Here is a 23,213-nt window from a genome sequence, read left to right on the forward strand (position 1 = left end):
AACTCAGAGTGAAAGTCAAAAGGTTGTAGCTCAGGGTTCTAGAAATTGCTTTCTGCTGAATACAATCTACTTCAGAACAATGACAGGCTGCTCTCGGTCATGGTAAGCAACATCCCTGTGTTGGATCACCTTGAAGATACCTGAGGCATTTTGGACCCTGCGCAAGAAGCCCGCTGACTAAGATTTTGATGTTGCAAATAGTTAACTGACTATTGAATTAGGTTGTGGCCTTACGGAATACCCCAAGTAGAATGATCAGGAAATAGTATGGATCTCTCAAAAAGCTGCTAGAGACATTATTCAGTGCGAACCATCCAAAACCTCATATAAAAATCCCGAATAATGAGCCAGGGATGGTCATGAGGCTCATTGGCCATGAGCAGTGGAACGGGCCCTAACCGCCCCAGACTTTAACTGACGCTAACAAGCCAACCGAAATGAACCATAAGCAAACAGCAAATCATTATCACACCCAGCTGTTTTAGCGTCTTTGGACCCTGAAACTTGTCCTATCGAAGGCCTTTGGTGCAGTTCGAGCATTTTTCCGCCCCTGAGGCTATTGTGCACCCTCCACTTCGTGTCAAGTCTAAGCCTCGTTGGGGGCATCCACCCCTCCTGAAAGGAGACTGTGGTGAACTAAACTCCATTTCGAACCACATGGTCAAACTCTCATGTCCACTAACAACCCACCCAAATCTGAGATTCTTATGCTGGTTCTTATTGAAATATAAGCCGCCCAGGGATTCCCAAGATTTCCCGCTGATCATCAACCACACTCGTTTACACAACCACCATGGTATTCGCTCATTACATAGCAGCGGCATTCACCGTCGCCGCGTTGGCCGGTACCCCCGCTGCAATCGATCTCGACATTACCGACGAACGTACGTTTCCTTCTCCCACCACTCATGCAAGCGAACCCCTCTGACGCCCCGCAGAATCCGTCAAAGATGCTGCCGCCACAGCCGCCTTTAACGCCATGTCCTACTACACGGGCAACCAGACCGGCCAAATCCCCGGGTACATCAACCACACCTGGTGGGAAGGTGGCGTACTCTTCGACACCATGATCCGGTACTGGTATTTCACCAACGACGCCTCTAACAACGCCGCCGTCAGCCAGGGCATGTATCACCAACGTGGCGCCGGGAACGACTATATGCCCAGCAACTGGTCTTCATACATGGGTAACGACGACCAGGTAGCCTGGGGCCTCGCCGCCATGACAGCGGCAGAGCTAAACTACCCGGAGGACGCTGGAATGCCGTCGTGGGTGGATCTAGCGGAGCGGGTATTCGATGTGCAATCCGCCCGTTGGGACAACAGCAGCTGCGAAGGTGGTCTCCGCTGGCAGATTTGGCCTTACCAAGTCGGATACACAATGAAGAATTCTATGAGCAATGGGGGTTTGTTCCAACTCGCGGCGCGGTTGGCTCGGTATACAAATAACCAGACCTATGTCGACTGGGCAAATACAATCTGGGACTGGAGTTCCCGAATTCTAGTCGATCAGGAAACTTGGAATGTCGCTGATAGTACTAATGCGGAAAATGATTGTACGAACCTCGGTAACAATCAGTGGTCGTATAACTACGCGGTGTATCTGAGTGGCGCGGCATATATGTACAACTACGTAAGTGGTTATGCACGCTCTGGTATAGGACAGAGGTTTAACAATGGATAGACAAACGGAGAGACCACGCAGTGGAAGACGGCCCTGGATGGGTTGTTGAACGGTACCTTACAAACATTCTTCCCCTCTAAATTCGGCGGTGAGATCATGTCTGAGGTGCTTTGTGAACCCGCGAACGTCTGTAACGACAACGAGATAACTTTCAAGGGTCTTCTGGCGGAGAGTCTCACCATAACGAGCATGCTTGCGCCATATACATCATCCGACATTCTGCCGCGCCTACAAGGCTCGGCTGTTGGCGCTGCGAAGCAATGCAGTGGCGGAAGTAGTAACACAACTTGTGGACAGCACTGGTACAAATCGAGCTGGGATGGCACGGAGGGCATTGAGGAGGAAATGAGCGCAACGAGCATCTTCACGTCCAACCTGGTGGCGTATAAGCACCTGTCTCCGGCTACGAAGACTACGGCAACAAATGTGACCTCCTCAGCGGGTACGGATACTGGAAATGGAACGACTACTGCCAGCACGACAGCGGGAAGCAACAGTGTTGTCCCGACAAACGGTGCCAATTCTCTGCCTTGCAGACACTTTAGTGCTGCTGTTGCTATTGTTGCGGGCGCTTTTGCCATTGCTTAAGTGGTTAAGTCTAGCTTACATAGCTAGACTCGATTACTCGAGAATGCAGCGCAGTCAGAGCACTTTTACTGGACTTGATGGATTGCATGGGTGGAACCCTTCCATTTCTCCTTTATATTATTGTAATAATACATCTATTGTCGCTTCTTGGCCAGTCCACTGAAGCCGAGTAACGATTATTCTCGCAAAGCGGAACAGAACTTCGGTCATGATTGTTCGTCCAGCTTTACAGTCCCGATCGAAGGATCTAGCGTCCGTAGGAGGGTCCCCGCAAAAGCGAAATCTAGGCAGCATTCTAGGCAACATACCCCTATTAACTGATACCCTTGGCTTGTCAATTGACCTTGTTTATTTCTTTCTCGCCCCCCATACCCAATGAAACAGCTAAGAAGCACACTAGGATAAGTCTAATTCGACCGGCGAATGAGACTCCAACCTCTCTACCCAACACGAGCTCGATCCACTCTCGGTCTTTGCAATAATCGCAAAACCCGCTTTAAGAAGCTTCTCACCCACCCATCATCGTCACTATCTCAGCGAACCAACCCGCGGACACAACTAAACAGGGACACAATGAGAATCAGCCAGAAACAACCAGAAATAACCCTATACCGCGGCTTCCCCGGCACGGGGATCTACACATGGTCACCCTTTGTGACGAAACTTGAAGTCCGGCTCCGGTTTAGTGGAATATCTTATCGCACTGAAAGTGGGTCTGTTCGCGCGGCGCCACGGGGAAAAGTGCCTTATGTTACTATTTGCGATGAAGACAAATCTGGGCCGGATCAGGCTCGGACAATGTCTGATTCGGATCTCATCATACAGGATCTCGTTAATAACAATATCCTCCCAGACCTGAATGGCGGCTTGAGCGTTCAGGACAAGGTTCTTGACTCGGGCATTAAAGCGTTGTTGGAAGACAAACTGTACTTTTTGCAGGTATTAATACCGTCCACCCCGTCTGTACATCGCGTTTGATTGACGAGAAATAGGGTTACGAAAAATGGATTGACAATTACTATTCCATGCGAGAACATATCCTAGCCTCACTGCCGTATCCTGTCCGGATAATCGTGGGACATCTCATCTACCGGAAACAGTACCAGACGTTGCATGGGCAAGGAACATTACGCTATTCGGCAGAAGAACGGAGCGCATTCAAGAAACAGATATGGGAGGATATTAACGCCTTATTAGAGGACTCCAGGTTGCAAAGTGATCGCGAGGGACCATATTGGGTGCTTGGGGGTCAGCATCCGACTGAGGCTGATGCTACACTGTTTGGGTTCGTTGTTGGGGCTTTGATCTGTACCGCGTAAGATTCCTGTTTGGGGGAGTAGTACTTCTTGGGTACTAATTATATGCAGGTGTCCTGAAACGCAGGCGATCGTGAGAGGATTACCAGCTCTGGTAGATTATGCGCAGAGGATTCATGATCGGTACTTTCCGGATTATGAGCTTTGGGCGGAGAAATAGTAGTTTCAACCTTGTTCTTAATTGGCTTCCTTAATTGGATGTTGTGTCAACACATGCCATATGTTACTGATTGCCTTGGGGACAAGTGGGTTGGTCAGACATAACAGGAAAACATGTGTGTGATCTAGATCATTCCGGAAACACCGATACGGTGAAAATAACCCGCGGAGTGCATTAGGTAGATAACCTGCTAGACGCCATGAACAGTAAGGTGCCACGAAAAGTCTGCCAGCTTATAACTTATCTTAAGATGATAATACTCCATAAGGATCACTACATCATCAACACCTACCACTTTCTAGAGCCTTCCACAAGACATAGACCCAGAGCCAAGAGCCTCTAGATAAGCTCTAGATAAGCATTGCCTTGAAACAAGGCCATGCAGATCCAACCATCTTATCAACCAGACGCCGGAAGGGACCACTCCGCGGACCCGCCTCGGGCCGACGTCATCCTGAAGTCAACCCGATTCATCGCCGAGCTCTGAAGATGCCGGTCCTACTGTTCTCGGAAAATTGTGTACCGGTCTAGAAATAGAATAATCCAGAAAACTTGGCTATGACTGGTTGGGAGCAAACCCGCGGCTGATTAACTAGCCTGGTTGTCAGATGTGGGTATGCTTCATGAGGGCTAAGTGTGGACCGAAGGTATACGTAAGAGGAGGTGATTGTGTTACTTATCTGTCCTATATAAAACCTATCGAGAAGGCTCATGATTTTCACTTGAACACCATTTTCTTGTTCAACGTTAGTTAGAAGATCATATTGCTAGTCGTCGAAATGAAGGAACCACAGGGCGCTCCCGCATCGGGCATCCACTTCCCGCAGGGTATACGACCCTCCTCACCACATGTTCTGCAGAGCCCTGGACTGACACTGCAGCGTAGGAGTATCGGTAAAAGTGACAGAAGAGGTTCAAAAGATCGCGGATATGTTCCGTGTGGATGGAGACACGCTTCGACGTATCACCGACCATTTTGTCGAGGAGATGGAGAAGGGTTTGTATACAGCCCTCACCACACATTGTAGTAGAGGCTCTGACATTTTCTCTGTTTAGGACTGGGAAACTCCGATAGCGATATTGTACGCTTTGTTCACTCACCTCGGTATTCTGATAAACTGACACATGCCAGCCAATGAATGTGACCTGGGTTACCAAGTCCCCGACCGGCCACGAAACAGGCCAATACCTGACCGTGGATATGGGCGGAACCAATCTCCGCGTATGCAACGTCACTCTGACAGAAGAGAAAGGAGGATACAAGATTGCACAAAGCAAATTCAAGTTACCGGGTGGCTTGAAAACAGGTAATGCGCAGGAGCTATGGGCATACATTGCGGACCGTGTGGCAGACTTTCTGCGCGAGCGTGAATTGACTCCCCGCCCGGGCGAGAAACTACCACTTGCGTTTACTTTCTCGTACCCGGTGACGCAGGATAACATCCGACATGGAGTGTTGCAGCGTTGGACAAAGGGATGGGATGTATCTGGGGTAGAGGGTGAGGATGTTGTTGCACAGTTGGAAGAGGCGTTTGAGGAGAGGGTAAGCTCTTCTATACCATCTAGCTAATACGGCACTGACTCGTTCATGGACAGAACGTCCCTGTGCACATCGTGGCATTAGTGAATGACACAACAGGAACGCTCATCGCATCGGCATACAAAGACCCCGAGATCAAGATCGGTAGCATCTTCGGCACTGGGTGCAACTCAGCATACATGGAAAAGATCGGGCGCGTGCCGAAGATTGCAGAGCACCATCTCCCCGCCGACCATTACGTCGCAATCAATACCGAGTATGGCGCCTTTGATAACAGCCATCGGGTTCTTCCGCGATGCCAATTCGACCTCGAGATTGACCGTGCTTCTCCGCGACCGGGTCAACAGACATACGAAAAGATGGTGGCTGGGCTGTACGTGGGAGAGATAGTGAGGCTTATTATTGTTCATTTACATGAGAAAGCTGGCTACCTGGAGAACATGGACCTCGGTCGTCTGCGACATAGTCACGCTATGGAATCGTCGTGTGTGTCGAGGATGGAAGAGGACGGGTCAGCGGAGGATAGCGCGATGGCGGAGACACGAAAATTCCTCAAAGAGGAATTTGGCATTGAGCCAACATGCGAAGAACTCCGTGTCTGTTGTCGTCTCGGGGAAATTGTTTGTACGCGTGCGGCCAGGTTGTATGCGTGCGGCATTGCGGCTATCTGTAAGAAGGAGGGCATTCGCCAAGGCCGTGTTGGTGTGGATGGGTCTACTTTTGAGAAGCTTTTCCGGTTCAAGGAGCGGGCAGCGGCTGCTTTACGAGAAATTCTCGAGTGGCCTGATAGTTCAGAGGACTTGATTACCTTTGTGCCTGCAGAGGATGGGTCGGGAATTGGTGCAGCTTTGATTGCGGCGTTGTCTGGGAGAGACTGAACTGCAGGAGGGGTTGACATGGTCTCACGAATAACGATATACGAAGCACTTCCATTCATCTAAAGACTGTTTATTCTTAGTCCTTTATTGTAATATTAAAGACATTGGTACCTCGATTCATATAGCTATGTGAAGAACTGGTCATTGACAGGAAGATATCTGAAACGCGTCACCCATGACCTTTTTCTTCCTCAGTGGAGTGAAGCACCTTGTACCCCACTGCAACACTTGACATTGGGTCCCTACCCGCATATCGTACCTTTTTATCCGTGTGGTTTGCCGTCTTAGCCAAAATAGCTTCAAACCTCGGCATAACGTAGCCCCAAGCGCCACCCTTAAGTGTTTCCTCCTGGCACCAAACAACATCTGTTGCGTTTGGGTAATTATCCAGATTCTGTCTAACTTCCTCCCACGGAAACGGGTGGAGTTCTTCAATCCGCGTGATAGCTGTGTCTTTGAGGTTATAAGTTTCGCGATACTTGTAGAGCGCCGCATACACTTGGCCAGAACAGAAGATGACACGCTTGACGTCTTCCGCCTCATTGATAGTAATACCGTGCCGAGTTTCGGGGAGCAATGGTTGGAAGTAGAGAGTCTCTATGAACTCTGCAATATCCGAACGTGCAAGGGGGTGGCGAAGTAGGGATTTGGAGAAGAGTATGATGAGAGCTAGATTTGTTAGCAGGGGTATGAGATATCGGAAAAGGAGACATACGTTTTCTAAAGTCCCGGTGGATTTGCCGGCGCAGAACGTGGAAGTAGCTTGCGGGACTTGTCATGCACACAATCTGTATGTTAGCATCCTGATGCTGGCGCTGGAGTTGCTCTGGTGTTGGAAAATGCCTCGAATCTTCGTCGCCCAGTTGCAGAAATCGCTCCAAGCGGGCTGAAGTATGTTCCGGTCCTTGGCCGTCGTAGCCATGAGGCAACGAAAGAACCACACCAGAGCGCTGAAGCCACTTCTTCTCAGAAGATGCGATATAGTTATCGATGATGACTTGAGCGTTGTTTGCGAAGTCGCCGAACTGGGCTTCCCACATCACGAGAGCATTTGGATCTGCCAAAGAGTAGCCAAATTCGAAACCCATTGCTGCAGTCTCACTCAAGGACGAACTGGTTATGGTGAATAAGCCCTGGCCTGGGCTGATGGTGCTTAAAGGTGTGTATGTTTTGTTGGTTCGTTGGTCGTGGAGAACGGCATGACGCTGGGAAAAGGTGCCTCGTTCGACATCCTGTCCGGCTACTCGAACCCCTGTACCCTCACGGAGAAGCGTTCCCAATGCCAGAGCTTCGGCAGTAGCCCAGTCAATATCTTTGCCGGTCGTCAATGTTTGTTGCCGGCGAGAATGAATCCGTTCTAGGTTCATGTGTAGCTCGAAGCCTTGTGCGATCTCCGCTCCAAGGTGCTTAGACACGGCCTCGATGGATTCATAGTTGACTGCGGTCACCTTCGGTGGTAGTGTTTCCATATTTGACTCTGCTGGCGTCTTCATACCCTTCCACGAATCGATTAGCCACTCTTTCGGATCAGGCTTCTGGGTTTTGGTATCGTGGAAGTTGCAGATACTAGTTCTGGCGGAGGGATGAAAGCCTGCTCAATTGCGACATGTCCGTTCTCAACATTGTGGAAATATGCTTGCCAGGACACATGTACGGAGGTCGGGTCAGCTTTCCATGATGTGTACATTGTGTCGATGTAGGTCGAGGGGGTGCTTTGGAGGAAGCTGTCATTGTTGTGCTCGCTCTTCTCAGTGTTAGGTTCTTTTGTTCACGAAATATATTGGTAGAAGTGGCGTACCAGTTTGGCTACTGAGCCCTGTGTCGTTGCTTCAGTGGCATATGGCCGTAGGTGGAGACGAAGACGGGAAGAGTGGTGGACTTGCCGTTGGGTAAGTATTCGGCTTCGTGGGGTGAACATATTGTCTCTTTTGTACTTGTGATGAGTAAATATCTTGTTGAGTGTCCGGATAAAGAGTATAGCTCGCTGTTGTTAGTGTTCAAGTTACTTTTATATGTATTTGCTGGACCGTTGCAGCACGAGATCGGAGTGTTGAGAACCCACCAGTGCAGATAAGTTGCAGCTTGAACTAAATACAATAGGAGAACCCCGCATCTTAAGTAGTAGAGCTCGGTAGCCTATCGGTAGTATATCCTCTGCAGATTGATGCATGCATATCGGTATGAAGGCTTCTCGCCGACGGATGTTCGATGCGGTCGGCAACTTAATGGTATGCTGTTCCTCGGCACATCCGATCCTATGCCCGAAAGTATGTTGATGTCACATAATGCAGGCCACAACCAGCATATCCAAGTTGCTTGATTTAAATCACATTGGAAGCAGAAGATAAGGCTTCACAGATAGGTACAGGATGTTCTTATTTCACAAGCAAAGGTAAAATAGGACTAGCAGAGAACAATCGTCTACACAATCTACTCAATCAGCATGCTCGCTGGATCCTCGAGATACTTCTTCACCAAGGTCAGAAAAGTAACCGCTTCACGACCATCCACCAGCCGATGATCGTATGTCAAAGCAGTATACATCATCTGAAAAAGTAAATTAGCAATGCCAGAGTAATATGCATCATAAATTGAGCTTACCGGCCGGATTTCGACCTGTTCTTTGATAGCAACTGGCCTTTGCTGAATTCCATAGATACCCAGCACCACCGTTTGCGGCACATTGATGATTGGCGTACCAAACAAGGATCCCCAAATGCCACTGTTACTGATGGTAAATGAACCTCCGGACAAGTCATCCATAGTCAATTTGCCATCGCGTGCCTGTACCAGTTAGACTGCAATACTCAATGACAACGCCGATCCTAAACATACCTTCTTTCCCAGCTCAGCGATTCCCTTCTCAATTCCCATCACACTCAAGCTCTCCATATTCCTCAACACCGGCGTTACCAATCCCTTCGGTGTCGCAACAGCCACGCTGAGATCGATATAATCTCTGAACACGATGGTATCATCATTCTCGATAGAAGCATTAATGACCGGGATCTCCTTCAACGCGAGCGCAGATGCACGGGCAACTGGACCCATGAATCCAAGCTTAACACCATGTTTCTGGAGTACATTGTCTTTGTTCTGTGCCCGGAACTCCATCACCTTGGACATGTCGACCTCATTGAAGGTAGTAAGAAAAGCGGCGGTGTTTTGGGATTGCTTGAGACGCTCTGCGGTGCGGAGGCGCATGCGGGTCATTTTCTCCTGCATCAAATTTTAGTATCTCATCTATGGAGGCGAAGTTGGCAAAGTTCATATACCCTTCTCTCTGCGCGACTACCCTTGTAAGCTGACACGGGTCCTTGAGCGCTGGCGACGGGTGCAGCAGGTTTCGATGGTGCAGGGGGCGCAGTAGATTCCTTCTTAGGTTCGGGTTTTGTCTCTGGCTGAGACGTAGGGGACGATGCGGGCTGATCTTCTTGTGATTCCTTAGCAGCCTCTGTAGCAGGTTGAACTTCTGCAGATTGCGACCCATCGCGCTTCTCCGGAGATAGTTCAATAACTGCCTGTCCGACCGTCACCGTATCGCCCTCGTTCACCAGTAGTTTCGCAATTGTACCACTCTCAGACGCATTGATAGCGACGTCGATTTTGTCCGTCTCGATCGAAGCGATTTCCTCATCTTGCTCTACGTAATCTCCAACCTGCTTGTGGAATGTAGAAAGGACACCCTCCGAGATAGATTCCGCCATGGCAGGGACGTTAATGACTCGTGTTTCTGCGGTACGAAGGGCGGATATGCTGAAGGTGCGCTGTTGCTGCGACGACTGAATGGGTATCCATGACTTCTGTGATGCGACGGTTGTGCGCAATGTAAGTCGAAGCGCGTTGTATGTATGAATGGAGTGAACTGTAGGTGTGGTGCTGATAGCGCGTGGAATGCGGGCAATGGGGCCCCGGAGTCGGGGTGTTGTTCGCGATAACATTGTGGGTGATTGACGATGCGACAAAATGAGAAAGTCTAGAACGCTGAGTGGAGGAGCCTAGGAGATTTACATCGGAGATGTCCCTCGGCTTGTGGTTGTCATGCCGCGTGGTCGGCCGGGAATACCCTCGGTTGCCGACCCGGCGGGAATTCGGCTACTTTGCGCGGCTACATGATTATTCTCTAGGACTGTAGAACATGAAACCAATTAGGGTTGCTTCTTATCTACCTCAGTTTTGAGCTTCTAGAATTAAAGGAACTTCAGTGATGAACTGTGTAATAGTCTACTTTAACACTGACTCTCGCGCATACCCTCAAACACAAAAAGGGATAGCTTTTATGGCAACAATTGAGCTCAGTCACAATTACCGAGCATATATTTCTCGCTATACACTGGTGTATCGTTCACTTCAAAGTACTCATTGCGTCTTGACTACCTCTCATACGAATTGTTCTTGGCTATATGTTAAATGAAGTTGGTCTTGTATGAGGATCAATTGACAGGGTGCATTTTACTAAACCCAGTGGGAGGACGGTTCCAGGGTTTGCAGTTGCACGTCAGTACTTTTGCCATCATAATAAATCACATTACAATTGTAGACACTGGTTGTTCTAGAATTTACATCTGTGATGAATTTCATTAACTTCCAAGTACAGCCTGGTGGAAATCAAGGGCGCTACGTAAGGCAGTCTTCATATGTGAAACGGATGTAACATAGAAATTAGAAGAAATACAGATGTACCCAAAGATCACGGCACATTTTCGAATAAGTGATTAAATCTATATGCTAACGAATTTTTACATTGAAGCTACGTTATCTCATAGTGATTAGGCTGTAAACATTATTGATATTAATTGAGTAGGTAGGTAATCGTACAGCTATCCTGTCTAGAGAAATGTAGCTAGGTATAATGTAAAATTTGAATCGTCAATCAATCAAAAGCCGACAGTCTTCTGTCACATCATAAGTCAACAGAGGTCGAGACCCACAATTTATTCCAAGCGGCGTAGGAGGGCTATCTCTGTCCTGATACCGGTTCCAAAACTACATGCAACGACATTCGGTGTTTGCAACTTCTTTTCCCGCACTTTTTCCAACACCGCTAAAATCGAAACACTCGAGGAGTTCCCCCTTGTTTTGTAGATCTCATAACTGGCTGACAATGAGTCTTCAGGCAAGTTGAAAGCGGCCTGGACACCCTCGATGATAGCTCGGCCTCCTGGATGAAGAGCCCAATAGAAGTCCGTTGGAGACGCGGAGGACATCCCGTTAGTTTGCAACAGGCACTGGAGGGGAGCTTTCATGGATCCGATTGCCAGTTCAGGAATCTTCTTCGAAAATGTGGCTAGAAAGCCATATGTAGAGACTTTCACCGACATATCTCCTTGTGTTCCGGAGGTGGTGACGCTTTTATCATCAACGATTGCGAATTGCTTAGGCGTCTTATCGCTCATTCCAAGAGAGTTGCAAACGACAAGTGCTGCTGCACCGTCACTGAAAATGACTGGGCCGATTCTAGTGATGGGAGACTGTGAAGCAGCGTGCAGCTCTGATCTGATCTGAATGCTGCAGAGCTCACATGCGACGATGAGGATCCGTGCTTCTTTTTTCCGGTGTGTGGCTGCATCTGCTAGTGCAGAAGCAAGTCGGAAGGATGCACACCCGCCTGCACAGCCAACTCCGCTGAGCAGGACTCGTTCTGTCGTATCAGGGAGACCCAGGTCACGAGCGACAAGTTGATCGTATCCTGGAGCTCCGGCATTTGTTGCAGTCACGGACACCATATGCGTGATTGAGGATGGGTCGATGTTACTTTCCCGGAGGGCTTTTAGGGCAGCCTTTTTAGCGAGTTCGACACCATATTCCCGAAATGCGGTGTCCACCTCCTCAGCGGTGGGTGGTTGGTCCCCAAGCCAGCGAGGATCATCCCATAAATCGATGACAGCTCGTGTCTCGATACCTGTCTTGGCATTGAGCATGAGCAACTTCTGGAGCCTGCCTTGATTAGAGAATGCTCGTAAAGGAAATTGGAGAGCACGCCTACCATGGAGGATTTTCGGGATAAAATTTCAAGGCATACTTGTTCAATTCTTCGGGGCCTATTAGTCGAGACGGCCACTCGGTAGCAATCCCCGTGATTATTGCCTCATCCCCTCTCAGTGGTATCTCTGGCTGTGAGCTTTGCTCAGGAGAAGGAGAAGATGAAAGCGAATTGCCCATGATGCCTTCAGGAAGCCGAAAAAAATGTATGAGTAGAAGAATATAGAGGGTTCAACTATCTTTCATATGCCCTCGGTGCCTGTGAAGGTTTAATCTCTTGGTCCTCATGATGGTATTCACAAAGCTTTATATATTAACAGACAAACCGGTAGCGTAAGCTTGGGGGGCGAGGGTTGGGCTATGGATGGACGATAGGCTCAGGGACTGCATCGGTCCAACTAGACCCCAAGCAAGTAATAGTTCAACTTTGTCCACAATGATCAGGATCCGCCACTATGCAGGTGGCACATGATGGCCAAATCTGGTGTCCAAGGGATTGGTGGGAACAAACTTCATAGCAATTACTTGGGTTAGCGCCGATAGATAGCGTTGAAGTAGCGGACCAGATTAGGTCAAAAAAACGGTTCTGTCACATTTGCTGCTGATCTTCTTCGGCCTTACCCAGCAGCCTTAGTGGACCCTGCTCACCTCACTCGTTCCGCATTCAAGCTTGGAGAGACTGTGGCACATTTGTGGCAGTTGATGAATTTCAGCACTTTTTAGTCCCCTTCCAAAATCTGTTGGTCCCCATCATGGCGGTCTTCTTATATGAATCAACTTATACCAAGATTGAGGCTAAGGTTACTAGAAAGGTGTTGTGGTATTGAGAGGTACCAATGACGGTAGGACACAATCCAAGTATAGCTGTGGTCAGGGGATACAATGCCCCATAATTACTACTTAGGCTCATAATTGAGTTCACCGGATTCTAGAGCATATATACAGTAGCGCATCATATATTGAATTATTCTGCAGGGTCTCCTGCGCGATACATGTATGTATGCAAGCACCCTTTCCGATCAAAATCGATCTGTGACCAAATCTCCACATAGAGGAACCCAACCAGGGGCATATGACAGTAGCTAAATCTTGGTAATACGGGGCAGTTTTGGCTTCCAGAAAGGAATAGCTCAGCCTAGGCGCATGGACTCCACACATGAACTCAGTCTGCAATAAACTCAATCCTAAGATACGTCCTATAATCTTGCCGCATTCGGCCAACCGCCACTAGTCACCGCGGTACCCAACAATTGCCACCTAACAACTTCATGGATATTGTCTAGCTAGCTATTAAACCAAAAACAGTAGTAGCTAATCGAGGATGTCTCCATTAAGCGCTTGTTCGCAACATGATACGTTTCGAAACCCACTCGCATTCCCTTCTACGTTAGCACACGACACCTGACGCTCACATTTTCCAGAACCACTTACTTTTTCCATCATCACCAGCGCTAAATTGGAGATTTTATGTGTCGTGCAACAACTCGGAGGTATTTTTCACTCGGCTCAATGGACAATTTCCGGTCTATGTGTATTGAACAAGTTAAACCCCGCCGAAGTCTGATCCATGGGATGAACCCCAATTATTGATTATGCAGAGTTACCCGAAACTCAACGCCGCGTGTCTTGATTGCCCCTTGCTTTAGAAAATGGCTGTCATCTTGAAAGCCTGCAAGACGGACAGGTGAGGCAGGATGTACGTTCAATAGATCGAATTGGAGATCGTATCAGAGGCTGTGGGTAGCCTGCTCAAAGGAGTATGTTACTCGGAGACACATCATCTAGTTTGCGTGGACGGGCTGTGATCCAAATACAATGCTCTCAAACGAGCTATTACCCTGCCGGTAAGTCTGTCTGCATGCTATGGTGAATTACAGTGCGTTGGATTCTGATGCTGCATATCAGAAAGTCGATTTGATCCTTGACATAGGCTCATGTAGGCGTGTGTTATGGGTTGGGCGCGAGAATCTTGGCAGGTGTTCTGTTGGAACATATCTCTGCTTGCTTCTACTTGATCTCACCGCGCTATATCTATTTGTTTCCATTTTTCTATTTTTCTTATTCCAGTTAGTTATTCATTATTTGCTTCACTCCCGTGGATGTTCCAGATAGAGTTTGGACATACTGTATCTCTGAGTCGAGGAGATAGCGGGGTATAGCGTAAGCGCAGAAATACAAGGGCCATCTAAACCCAAAAGCGTTGGGGAGATGATAAGACCTACAGGGAAAGTATTTACCGAAGAGAAAAGAGACGAAAGTCCGAGTCGGTAAGGTCACACAGGGTTTGCGATGTCCTAATGAAGAATGTGCCGACAAATGGGTTATGTGACCAGTCTTTCATAGAATTTCTGCAAATGGTATTGTTGAGAAGATAGTGGCAGTACTTATTCGTAATATGTATCACGGATATCCAATTGTAAATGATGCATGCTAAACTAGAGGCCCCAGCAGATAAGACAGTTTACGACTGCGATCCTTGCTGCGGAAACCGAGCACAGGCTGCAACGACGGACAACTGCAGCATTTGACACCTCGCCGTAAATTTGTATTAGACAGAAACATCCTGCGACATGACTAACCCCGTAAGTTGGGTTCGTGATATATCTAAGATGCATAAAAGCAATACAGCTGCGACCTATCTCTCCTTTAAAGCGAAACTTTTACGTACATCTTGCATGCACTTAGAGACCGGCAGTGGACACTAACGACGTGTCGCGAATAATCTAGAACACCTCTCTGCTTACCGTCTGTCAAGTAGGCTCTGATCGGGTGGTGGTGAAGGGAGGGGCTCATTCGACTACATCAGATCTGGCTAGGGGAGTAATTTCTGAATACAACAGATATTCTGTCGGTGAATAATTCATTCACAACAAGTATTGTAACCTGTGTGACTACTAAGCATCACCAATCGTAGGCTGTAGTATGCGATTCATAATCGCGATCAAAATCGCAGATGAGACTGGATAACAGAGGTATACAGCCAACTTCGTATCATTCTGTCAAGCTGGAGGTTATAGGAAAGTCTGGAGAATTTTGTGTATCTACTCAAATAAATAGCCATCTGAGTATATTTCATTTCATGATGTTACTGAAAATGAAAAGAAATGAATTGGTTTGTTGTTTGACACTCATAGTATATGGCTGAAGTATCTTGCATGATGCTGGTACAAATATATATATCTTATAACAGTAGTCAGGTCAGATCCATGACTAAGAGTTTTGACCGACCACTGATCTTCTGCTAGCTTGATGCTTTGTTCTTCTTTCCCCAACAGGTACTATATCAGAGTCCTTGGAAGATGAGAAATTGACTAGAATGAATTCGTCCTTCCGCTTAAGATGACATCGCCTCGTACAAGATTTGTGCATTTAGATGAAAAACAGGGGACAAAAGTCACATTTTCCCGTCCTACTTACAGGGACAAATCCATAACTGGTGGGAGAAGACGGTAAATGCTGGTGTTAAATATGTGCGACGGTGCGGAATGCACAGAGGCGCATTACAGAGGCCTGACTGGTCATGAAGATGAAGCTTGACTTTCAGCTGAGGGTGAACATTGGGGCGGTGCAGATATTCTAGCTACATATTTCTCAACTTCTGTAAAACAGATATCAACCAGCTTCTATGGCTCAGTTGGTAGAGCGCATGACTAGTAATCATGAGGTCCGCGGTTCGAATCCGCGTGGAAGCATGTTTTGTTTTTGTTGTCTTTTCCGTCTTTCAGACCCACTGCTCGTCGGCAGAATGTTTAGACGGCGAGGAAAACGGGATGCGTGTAGCTTTTTAGTCACCCTTCAAGACAATTACTACATCAATCCAACGTGGATAGACTGTTGCCCTCCTCGGAACAGGAGAATATTTCCAAAAATAGGCCAACCACCCTCCCTTTTCTCATATCATATCAATAGATATTGACCGACTATCCAGTAAAGACCCTAAACTCCGTGTCAATCTTGATTATCAGTACTTGCAGTTTATCAGGCCTTTCCTCCCCTGCTAGGCTCACCTCAGAATCAGTCAATGGATCAAAGATGGGACTGAATACGTGATGGATTTGCTTAACCCTATTCTCCAAGGCCAGGCATTAATTGGCTCTCAATTGATCTTTTGACACTTCTCCAAGGGAATCGGAAAAACCGGCCACATAGCATCCTCGGATGCTCCAGGTGGGCCATTCGGATATCCCGCGATCGGCAGGGCAGTTCTGCACCCCAAGCAGTCCCAATCATGGATGCGTACGCAGCCGAGTCCCGTGAAGGCGAATAACATGTCGCTGCTGGATTCAGTCCCACCCCCGCGTAGATTTGACTCTCTAAAGTATCTCTACCGAGGTCAATGCCGATGCCGGTATGCATTTATGGTTAGACAGAGTGCTCAGAAGCTGGAGAATCGGTCTTCACAAACGTGGGGACCCCGGACACATAAAGGCAAGCAACCACTCCCCCCAATTTTCGCATCAATGCGTCATTAACCATGATCCTGTCCACCCTACTCCTTCTACCGGCTCTAACGGCCGCCATTGATGATCACTTAACTGTCCGCACAAGAACAGGCAAATTCACAGGCCTTCTCAATCCAGACTTTCCATCCGTGCGGGAGTTCCGATCTATCCCATACGCGCAACCCCCGGTAGCCTCACGACGATGGCTTCCACCCGCGCCTCTCGCCGACTCCGATGAAACTCACTACGCGACCAACTACCCTCCCTCCTGCGCCCAATATGTCTCCGGTAACCCCAGCGTCTTCGGCTCCATCGTCCCCGAATTCTACATATGGGACGGGAATGAGAACTCCACCGCTGGCCTAATGGCCCAAGCCAGCTCCGAAGACTGCCTGCAACTCGCCATCTGGGCTCCTACCAACGCCACCAACCTCCCTGTCATCGTCTTCTTCACCGGCGGAGCATTCAAAACTGGCGGAATCAACATCCCCTACCAGCTGCCCCCATCCTGGGTCTCTCGCACCCAAAGCCACATCGTAGTAACCACCAACTACCGCGTCAACATCATGGGTTTCCCCAACGCCGCCGGCCTGGACAACCAAAACCTCGGAATCCTTGACCAACGGGCCGCCCTGGAATGGGTGCACGAAAACATTCATAACTTTGGCGGGGATCCCGAGGCCATTACCCTCTGGGGCCAATCCGCCGGCTCCATCTCCACAGACTTCCACACCTACGCATGGCACGACGACCTCATCGCGCGCGCCACAATTTCCCAATCCGGCACAGCCCTAAAGCCCCTCGACAACTACGACCACGACCACACGAACTTTACCTTCGTCGCCAAACACATGGGCTGCGACTTCCCCACCAACCCGGCCGCTGAACTTGACTGCATGCGCCAAGTCTCCGTCAACCGCATCCAGAACTTCGTCGGACAGTACACCGACAATGGCACAACACCAAAATTAACATTCACCCCCATTGCAGACGAAAAGGTCGTCTTCTCAGACTACCCCGCTCGCGCTGCGAAGGGCCTCATCGCCAACACTCCGGCCATCATGTCCAACTGCGCCAACGAGGCCGCAGCGCTATACACGTTTCCCATAAACAACGTCACCGCGGGACCATGGCAGCCTGGTGTGAACGCCGCCACATTGGAGGGCTGGCTCTGCGTGTCCGCGAACACAAGTATCGTGCGGTATAATGCGAATCGCACAACGTATCGGTACCAGTTCGCTGGGAACTTCAGTAACGTGAGTCCGATGCATTGGTTGGGGGCGTACCATTCCAGCGACCTGACGATGAATTTCGGGACGTATCCGATTGTCCGTGGAAATGCAACGTTGCTGGAGAAGAAGACGAGCGAAACTATGCAGGATTACCTGTTGGCGTTTATGAGGGATCCGGAGAACGGGTTGGAGCGGATGGGGTGGCCAGCTTTTGAGCCGTTCGGGGAGAATGGTGGACTGATCAAGCGATTTGGGGCTGATGGGCGGCCGGAGCAGAATGTTACAGGGTTGGAGGTGCAGGGGGCTTGCTGGGGGAAGGAACAGTATGATCCGTTTCCATAAGGATGAATATGTTGTGGGGGTTAGAGGTAATCCTTCTTTCTTATTCTTTCTTTGGTCAAGCAAACTGCAGTATACCGACGGCTATGTACATGTAAAGAGAAGGCAGCATAACACAACATTGTATATGTTATTGACTATTATAGAGACAACACAGTCTTTAAGTTTGAGTAACTGTAAATCAGGATCCATTCCTTATGGCCTTATTGTACCACATAATGTCTAGCCAACGAACCACCTTAATAATTTGAGTGAACCAGTGCGCTCGATCGAGTATGCCAAAGAAGCACCAGGTAGTGCCTGGCGAGATTTCTATAATGAAGGGCCCGAGAAATTTCACTTGAAGGTCTATCGATATGAATATCATTGTGTACAATAGCTAACACAAAATCATAGCCGTAAAGGTATTAATGTGACCAAACCCAACCTATCCCGGGGCGCGAGTCAAACGAAACACCAGCTGGATAATCAATCATTACAATAATTGTGCTTCCGTGGGGTCAATGCAGTTCACAAATCAAAGGACCAATGCCAATTCATCCAACCCATTCATGGATCTATTAGGGGAAATATTCTCATCGATGTTCGTCCTCATAATCATGCGCGGTTACATAACCTTGGGCTGCCCATCCAGTTCGGGATGCGGCCCGGTCCGATCCAGCTCATATACGGGATGAGCCACGGGTTGAGTCTGCGCCCACGAACCACCTCCCAACCCATTATATCCCCCGGCTCCTTGGGGAAGAACATTATTCTGCGCTTTCCGCCGGCGGAAGTACAGAAGTGCCAGTATGGCTGCGACTATGACGAATCCTGCGGCAGCGCCCACACCGATTCCGGCGGCCGCGCCGGCACCGATACCGGAAGATGCACTGCTCGACGAACTGGTAGAGGAGGAAGAGGACGAAGTTGTCGTGGTATTAGCGTTTGAGGAATCGGAGGTAGAGGTAGAAGATGCGACCGCATAAGTTGGCGTGCCGGACGCCGTGGACGGCAGATATTGAATGGTAGCGAGTTTTGAGGGCGCGACTCCGGGGAAGATTTCATCGGAAGGGTTCGAGCAGTTGACCGTCCCGTATGAATTTTCGCAGCAGGCCCAGTAGCCATCGGAGGTGTATACAATCTCAGCGCTGTTTCTGCCTCCTGTGAAAATGAAGAAAATACTCATGTTAGCGATCGCATTGTTCTTGTCAGGAGATGAAATCAATTGAATCTCACCACATCGTGTGCCGCAGGCGGGATCTGTCAGGGTTTCGTCTGTGCAGTCGGCCGCATAATAATAATCTCCGTCCTTGTCGTTCGTGTTCACGCAGATGGAATTGCTGAGGCAGTAGTCGCCATTGACGCAGCAGGTAACATAGGGATGACTGGAGTTGGTGACACCACACGGCAGGTCGGCCTGGATATTCTGAATTACCCCGTTGTGCATACCATGGCAGACTTGTGAAGACATGATGATTATGGACGAACCGGAGCGTATGCCGGTTGTTGGTTCAAGGTCGGATATGCACCCCCTTTGGTCGCGCAAGGATTATGACCCCCAGAATTGGTTTCTGTTGGATTTCTCGGGCGGAAATGCCATCGAGCTTTGAGGCTGATGAACGCGAGGATAAGGGATCGGAAAAACCATTGCTCGTGTCTGTGTGTTTTGGGGGCCAAAGGCTGATCATGCTCAATTGTGAGGATTTGGCGGAGATGCGCTATGATGGAAGAAGCCAATGAAAGACAGATGGAGAGCAGCGGTGTCACTTTAGCTTGCGGAAGGGACGCACTAAAACAGCCTCTGAACTCTTAAATCAGCGCTTGCTAAGGTAATAGGGTAACTACACCTGATCGGGCCTCGCCGGCCTCGCCGGCCTCGCCCTTATACGGATGGCTTGTCGATCGCAATGACACCCGTGATAAACTGCGACAGGGTTCTTTAGGGTGGAATATACTTCCCCAGTTAGTGTGATAACCATGCCGGCCTCACCATATTCCGCCAACTAGTTAATCACAATTTTAAATACGAAGGTTTGCTATTTTCGTGGTCAACAAAGTAGGCTAAAGCCTTGGCTATTTATACATTGAATAATTACGTATTGCGTGCTGGTGGTTTTATATTCTTAGCCCATACAAAGCGGATCTTATAGCATTCATGGACCTAGAATAGCTAATGCGGACATTACGATCGATGGATTCAAATGAAACGTATTAGATAATACGGTAATTACCACAGATTTGGAGAATCACTGTATGCCCATATTGACATGGGTGAACTTAGGGTGTACAGGTCGCCAGGTCGCCAGATCGCACGGAATTTTACCAGGGCTCTTACTGGTAACTACCGTAGTTTTCGCCATAAAATATCCCTCTAGCAAGCTATAGATGGTAAGGCACCTCATCACCAATCTCATGATAAAGTGCCTCTAAGGCCGCTACAACGTCTTCAGGCAGCGGACCCGCCTCAATCGTGTCGATATTCGAATCCAACTGGGCGATACTGGAGGCACCAATAATGATGGAATCTCCATACTCTTTGCGAAGAATACCGTGCCATGCACTCCAGCGAAGAGCAGCAGCATGACCACCAATGCCATGGCGAGCCGCAACTTCAAGAGTCTTATCCGTTGCTTCCATAATGGAAGGCTTCAGGTAATTCCCGGAGTACATTGCGCCAATCATATGCTTGAACCAGTTAGCCCGCATTCACTTCGGGTGCCAGATGTTGCACTTACTGATGGGTCAAAACGTCCACCCGCCTTGAGCTTCTTATGGTTGCCGGCGAAAAAGCCAGCTGCAGCAGGGCTATAAGCATAAAACGCAATCCTATGCTTGCGCAAAAGTGGGAAGAGACACTTTTCCCCGCTTCTGACAATAGGGTTATAGTGGCCTTGGTATACACTAGGTTTCACAAAGCTGCGTTCTTCACAGATGTCGATAATCCGCTGGACTTCCTCTGCGGTGTAGTTAGAGAGGCCCCAATGTTTGATCTTGCCCTCCCTATGCGCTTGATCCATAGCTTCGCAAGCTTCCTCGAATGGAGTCTCGCGATCCGGTAGGTGAAGATATTCAGTGTTGATCTGTTTGATTTTCAGAGCATCGAGAGATAGATCAATCTCCTCAAGGACCTTCTCTTTCGTATGGCATCCTGGTTGGCCGGATTTGACTTTGGTATCAAGGATATACTTATCACCAACGTTGATGGCACCGATTCTTGGCTCTGAGCTACCAGGTGCCATGGGTGAGTAGAGGCGTGCGGTATCAATTTGGTGATATCCACGGGCAGCAAAGGCGCCGAAATAGGCATTTACTTCGTCGGGAGTATCGAAGCGTGCAGTGGGGTCGACAGACTTGTCTCCAACCTAGATGGTGCAGGTCAGTATTGGGATACACCAAAAAAGAGGCTTGATCGAGGTAAGGAAACTACATTTCCCGCTCCAAGGACCAGGTTAAGAGGCGAATTGCCTGGGAGCGCCATTGTGAACTCGTAAGACTTGATGAGAAAATTAAGAAATGATCTGTCTGCTTTTTGACGTTATCACATCGCCAAGGATCGCTTTTTATTGCCGTAGGTCTCAAGTTTCTTCGAGAGCTGGAGACACTAGTATGCCTATATATACTTTGAGACGTCTGTCGGCAGGCCTATGTAATATCCTGATATCTTCATATTCACATGCATGTATGGATTATACGAATTTCAAAAGTAACAAAGAACAACAAAGAAAATACAATGTGAACATTGGCTCATTCATCACAACGGGTAGTGGAATGACGTCAATGACATTGAGACCAACAGCGAGCATTCCATTACAATGACATTACGGAATGTTCGGAAAGTTGACTGCTGACTCAAAGATAGTGAAATGAGTATAATGCGTTTGTGAATTTGAATCTAAATATACATGACAGGTAGGAAACCTAATCAAGGTAGGCGATATCACTGATATTTATAGAAATAGCATGAAGAGCTTTCCGATGTGGACACTGACTTCGAAGCGTATATAGATGCTAGCCAGATCATAATAAATGGTCGGATGGGTTAACCATGTAGCTGGACAAATGAGAATGATGTCTGAAGATAGAAAAGGCTGGCTGGAACAGTCCATACCAATGGCAAATCGCTAACTGGTGACGGGGAGGCTGGGAGGCTGCCCAAACCGTGCGCCGAAGTCCATGCCTCAGACAAGCCAACATGCCATGGAGCATATCTTGCAAAGAGATAAAACAGCACGACGATCAATGCCGTCTCCATGAGCCCCAAATGCGACATGCTCAATTGCCGGTAAAACAAACTAGAGTTTCAGTGCGCATGTGGGTATGTCTACCTGCTATCCCCATCTTGCTAGGAGAAATGCCATCTGAGAGCGTATCACAAGTGTCGATTGTAGACCCTTGCCTAGCGGGTTTCAAATACCCGTAGTGTAAAAAGTGACTTCTTCAGTCGGCTGTCCGGCATCTCTCGACCTCCTTCCTTTTACATGCCGAGTTTAATCACCAGCCTCCTATTCTGTCTAACTTTTGTTTTGCTGAAGGTCTTTATAGCACCAGATGTTGCTCGTGTTACAGTGGAAGATCTTCTCGGAATGAATAGGTCGCGTATCTGATATGCCCCAAGTGATCATACTGTGGAATAGTAACTGCGACCGCAACAACCAGCGACTCGAAGGCCTACTTATGCAGGCAACTCTTCATTGGAACCAAAGGCCAGATTCCTTCATTGAAGAACTCGGAAGGATTCCCGCAGAAACAATGTGCATAGGGCAGACGGACTCCTCCATAGACCTGAACATCTTGATCGATCGTATGTGGTAGTTGCTCCTGGCGATGGTCTATCTGGAAGAACTCCTACAAAGCTTAGCTTCTAGCCAACACCCTTCCTCCTAGTGATGGAGACTTAACCTCTTCTGGCAATGAAGGATGTGTTCGTGGATAAATTGTAAAATTATTGACAAGTGGATCAGCGAGTGGGGCGTGGAAATCGTCCGGTGAACCGCGGTCTGGGTGAACAGCCAATTCCATCAATCACAGCCTAATGCCAATTCCTGCCCTGAAGCTTCCAAGCCCAACGTG

At 48.5% G+C, this 23,213-nt stretch overlaps 10 protein-coding genes and 1 non-coding gene across 11 annotated transcripts; 5 read left to right on the plus strand and 6 right to left on the minus strand.

Annotated features, from left to right (window-relative positions):
• Positions 1–793: 793 nt before the first annotated feature.
• Positions 794–2,272, plus strand: BO85DRAFT_432435 (glycoside hydrolase family 76 protein; the record flags this gene model as incomplete). The annotated part of the gene is made up of 3 exons (XM_025658381.1): positions 794–884; positions 939–1,633; positions 1,685–2,272. The coding sequence occupies 3 exons, from the start codon at positions 794–796 to the stop codon at positions 2,270–2,272; spliced, it is 1,374 nt and encodes a 457-aa protein (XP_025509958.1).
• Positions 2,273–2,845: 573 nt separating this feature from the next.
• BO85DRAFT_508367 (glutathione S-transferase family protein) lies at positions 2,846–3,748 on the plus strand (the record flags this gene model as incomplete). Its single annotated transcript, XM_025664461.1, has 3 exons — positions 2,846–3,211; positions 3,265–3,587; positions 3,640–3,748. 3 exons carry the CDS (start codon positions 2,846–2,848, stop codon positions 3,746–3,748), a joined length of 798 nt encoding a protein of 265 aa, XP_025509959.1.
• A 779-nt stretch (positions 3,749–4,527) lies between these two features.
• BO85DRAFT_508369 (hexokinase) lies at positions 4,528–6,322 on the plus strand (the record flags this gene model as incomplete). Its single annotated transcript, XM_025664462.1, has 5 exons — positions 4,528–4,576; positions 4,635–4,745; positions 4,805–4,830; positions 4,881–5,291; positions 5,345–6,322. 5 exons carry the CDS (start codon positions 4,528–4,530, stop codon positions 6,164–6,166), a joined length of 1,419 nt encoding a protein of 472 aa, XP_025509960.1. The 3' UTR covers positions 6,167–6,322.
• On the minus strand, positions 6,034–7,722 carry BO85DRAFT_508374 (uncharacterized protein). The gene is made up of 2 exons (XM_025664463.1): positions 6,882–7,722; positions 6,034–6,835 (listed from the first exon to the last, which is right to left on the minus strand). The coding sequence occupies exons 1-2, from the start codon at positions 7,657–7,659 to the stop codon at positions 6,336–6,338; spliced, it is 1,278 nt and encodes a 425-aa protein (XP_025509961.1). The 5' UTR covers positions 7,660–7,722; the 3' UTR covers positions 6,034–6,335.
• A 759-nt stretch (positions 7,723–8,481) lies between these two features.
• BO85DRAFT_508379 (dihydrolipoamide acetyltransferase component of pyruvate dehydrogenase) lies at positions 8,482–10,107 on the minus strand (the record flags this gene model as incomplete). Its single annotated transcript, XM_025664464.1, has 4 exons — positions 8,482–8,713; positions 8,768–8,950; positions 9,002–9,385; positions 9,442–10,107. The coding sequence occupies 4 exons, from the start codon at positions 10,105–10,107 to the stop codon at positions 8,597–8,599; spliced, it is 1,350 nt and encodes a 449-aa protein (XP_025509962.1). The 3' UTR covers positions 8,482–8,596.
• Positions 10,108–11,100: 993 nt separating this feature from the next.
• On the minus strand, positions 11,101–12,328 carry BO85DRAFT_508381 (chalcone synthase B; the record flags this gene model as incomplete). The annotated part of the gene is made up of 2 exons (XM_025664465.1): positions 11,101–12,103; positions 12,153–12,328. 2 exons carry the CDS (start codon positions 12,326–12,328, stop codon positions 11,101–11,103), a joined length of 1,179 nt encoding a protein of 392 aa, XP_025509963.1.
• A 3,439-nt stretch (positions 12,329–15,767) lies between these two features.
• BO85DRAFT_t279 lies at positions 15,768–15,840 on the plus strand. The gene has a single exon. It is a non-coding gene; the product is annotated as a tRNA-Thr (tRNA).
• Positions 15,841–16,189: 349 nt separating this feature from the next.
• On the minus strand, positions 16,190–16,520 carry BO85DRAFT_211758 (uncharacterized protein). The gene has a single exon (XM_025654624.1). It carries the CDS (start codon positions 16,416–16,418, stop codon positions 16,245–16,247), a length of 174 nt encoding a protein of 57 aa, XP_025509964.1. The 5' UTR covers positions 16,419–16,520; the 3' UTR covers positions 16,190–16,244.
• Positions 16,521–16,620: 100 nt separating this feature from the next.
• BO85DRAFT_454368 (carboxylesterase) lies at positions 16,621–18,266 on the plus strand (the record flags this gene model as incomplete). The annotated part of the gene is made up of 1 exon (XM_025661270.1): positions 16,621–18,266. A coding segment is annotated over one exon (1,544 nt), but the record flags the coding sequence as incomplete, so codon positions are not given.
• A 332-nt stretch (positions 18,267–18,598) lies between these two features.
• On the minus strand, positions 18,599–19,711 carry BO85DRAFT_432440 (uncharacterized protein). Its single transcript, XM_025658382.1, has 2 exons — positions 19,380–19,711; positions 18,599–19,304 (listed from the first exon to the last, which is right to left on the minus strand). Exons 1-2 carry the CDS (start codon positions 19,612–19,614, stop codon positions 18,769–18,771), a joined length of 771 nt encoding a protein of 256 aa, XP_025509966.1. The 5' UTR covers positions 19,615–19,711; the 3' UTR covers positions 18,599–18,768.
• Positions 19,712–20,522: 811 nt separating this feature from the next.
• On the minus strand, positions 20,523–21,621 carry BO85DRAFT_508387 (aldo/keto reductase family protein; the record flags this gene model as incomplete). The annotated part of the gene is made up of 3 exons (XM_025664466.1): positions 20,523–20,828; positions 20,879–21,505; positions 21,571–21,621. 3 exons carry the CDS (start codon positions 21,619–21,621, stop codon positions 20,523–20,525), a joined length of 984 nt encoding a protein of 327 aa, XP_025509967.1.
• Between the last annotated feature and the right edge of the window lie 1,592 nt (positions 21,622–23,213).

Source organism: Aspergillus piperis, assembly GCF_003184755.1.
Source record: "Aspergillus piperis CBS 112811 unplaced genomic scaffold BO85scaffold_36, whole genome shotgun sequence".
Taxonomy (NCBI): domain Eukaryota; kingdom Fungi; phylum Ascomycota; class Eurotiomycetes; order Eurotiales; family Aspergillaceae; genus Aspergillus; species Aspergillus piperis.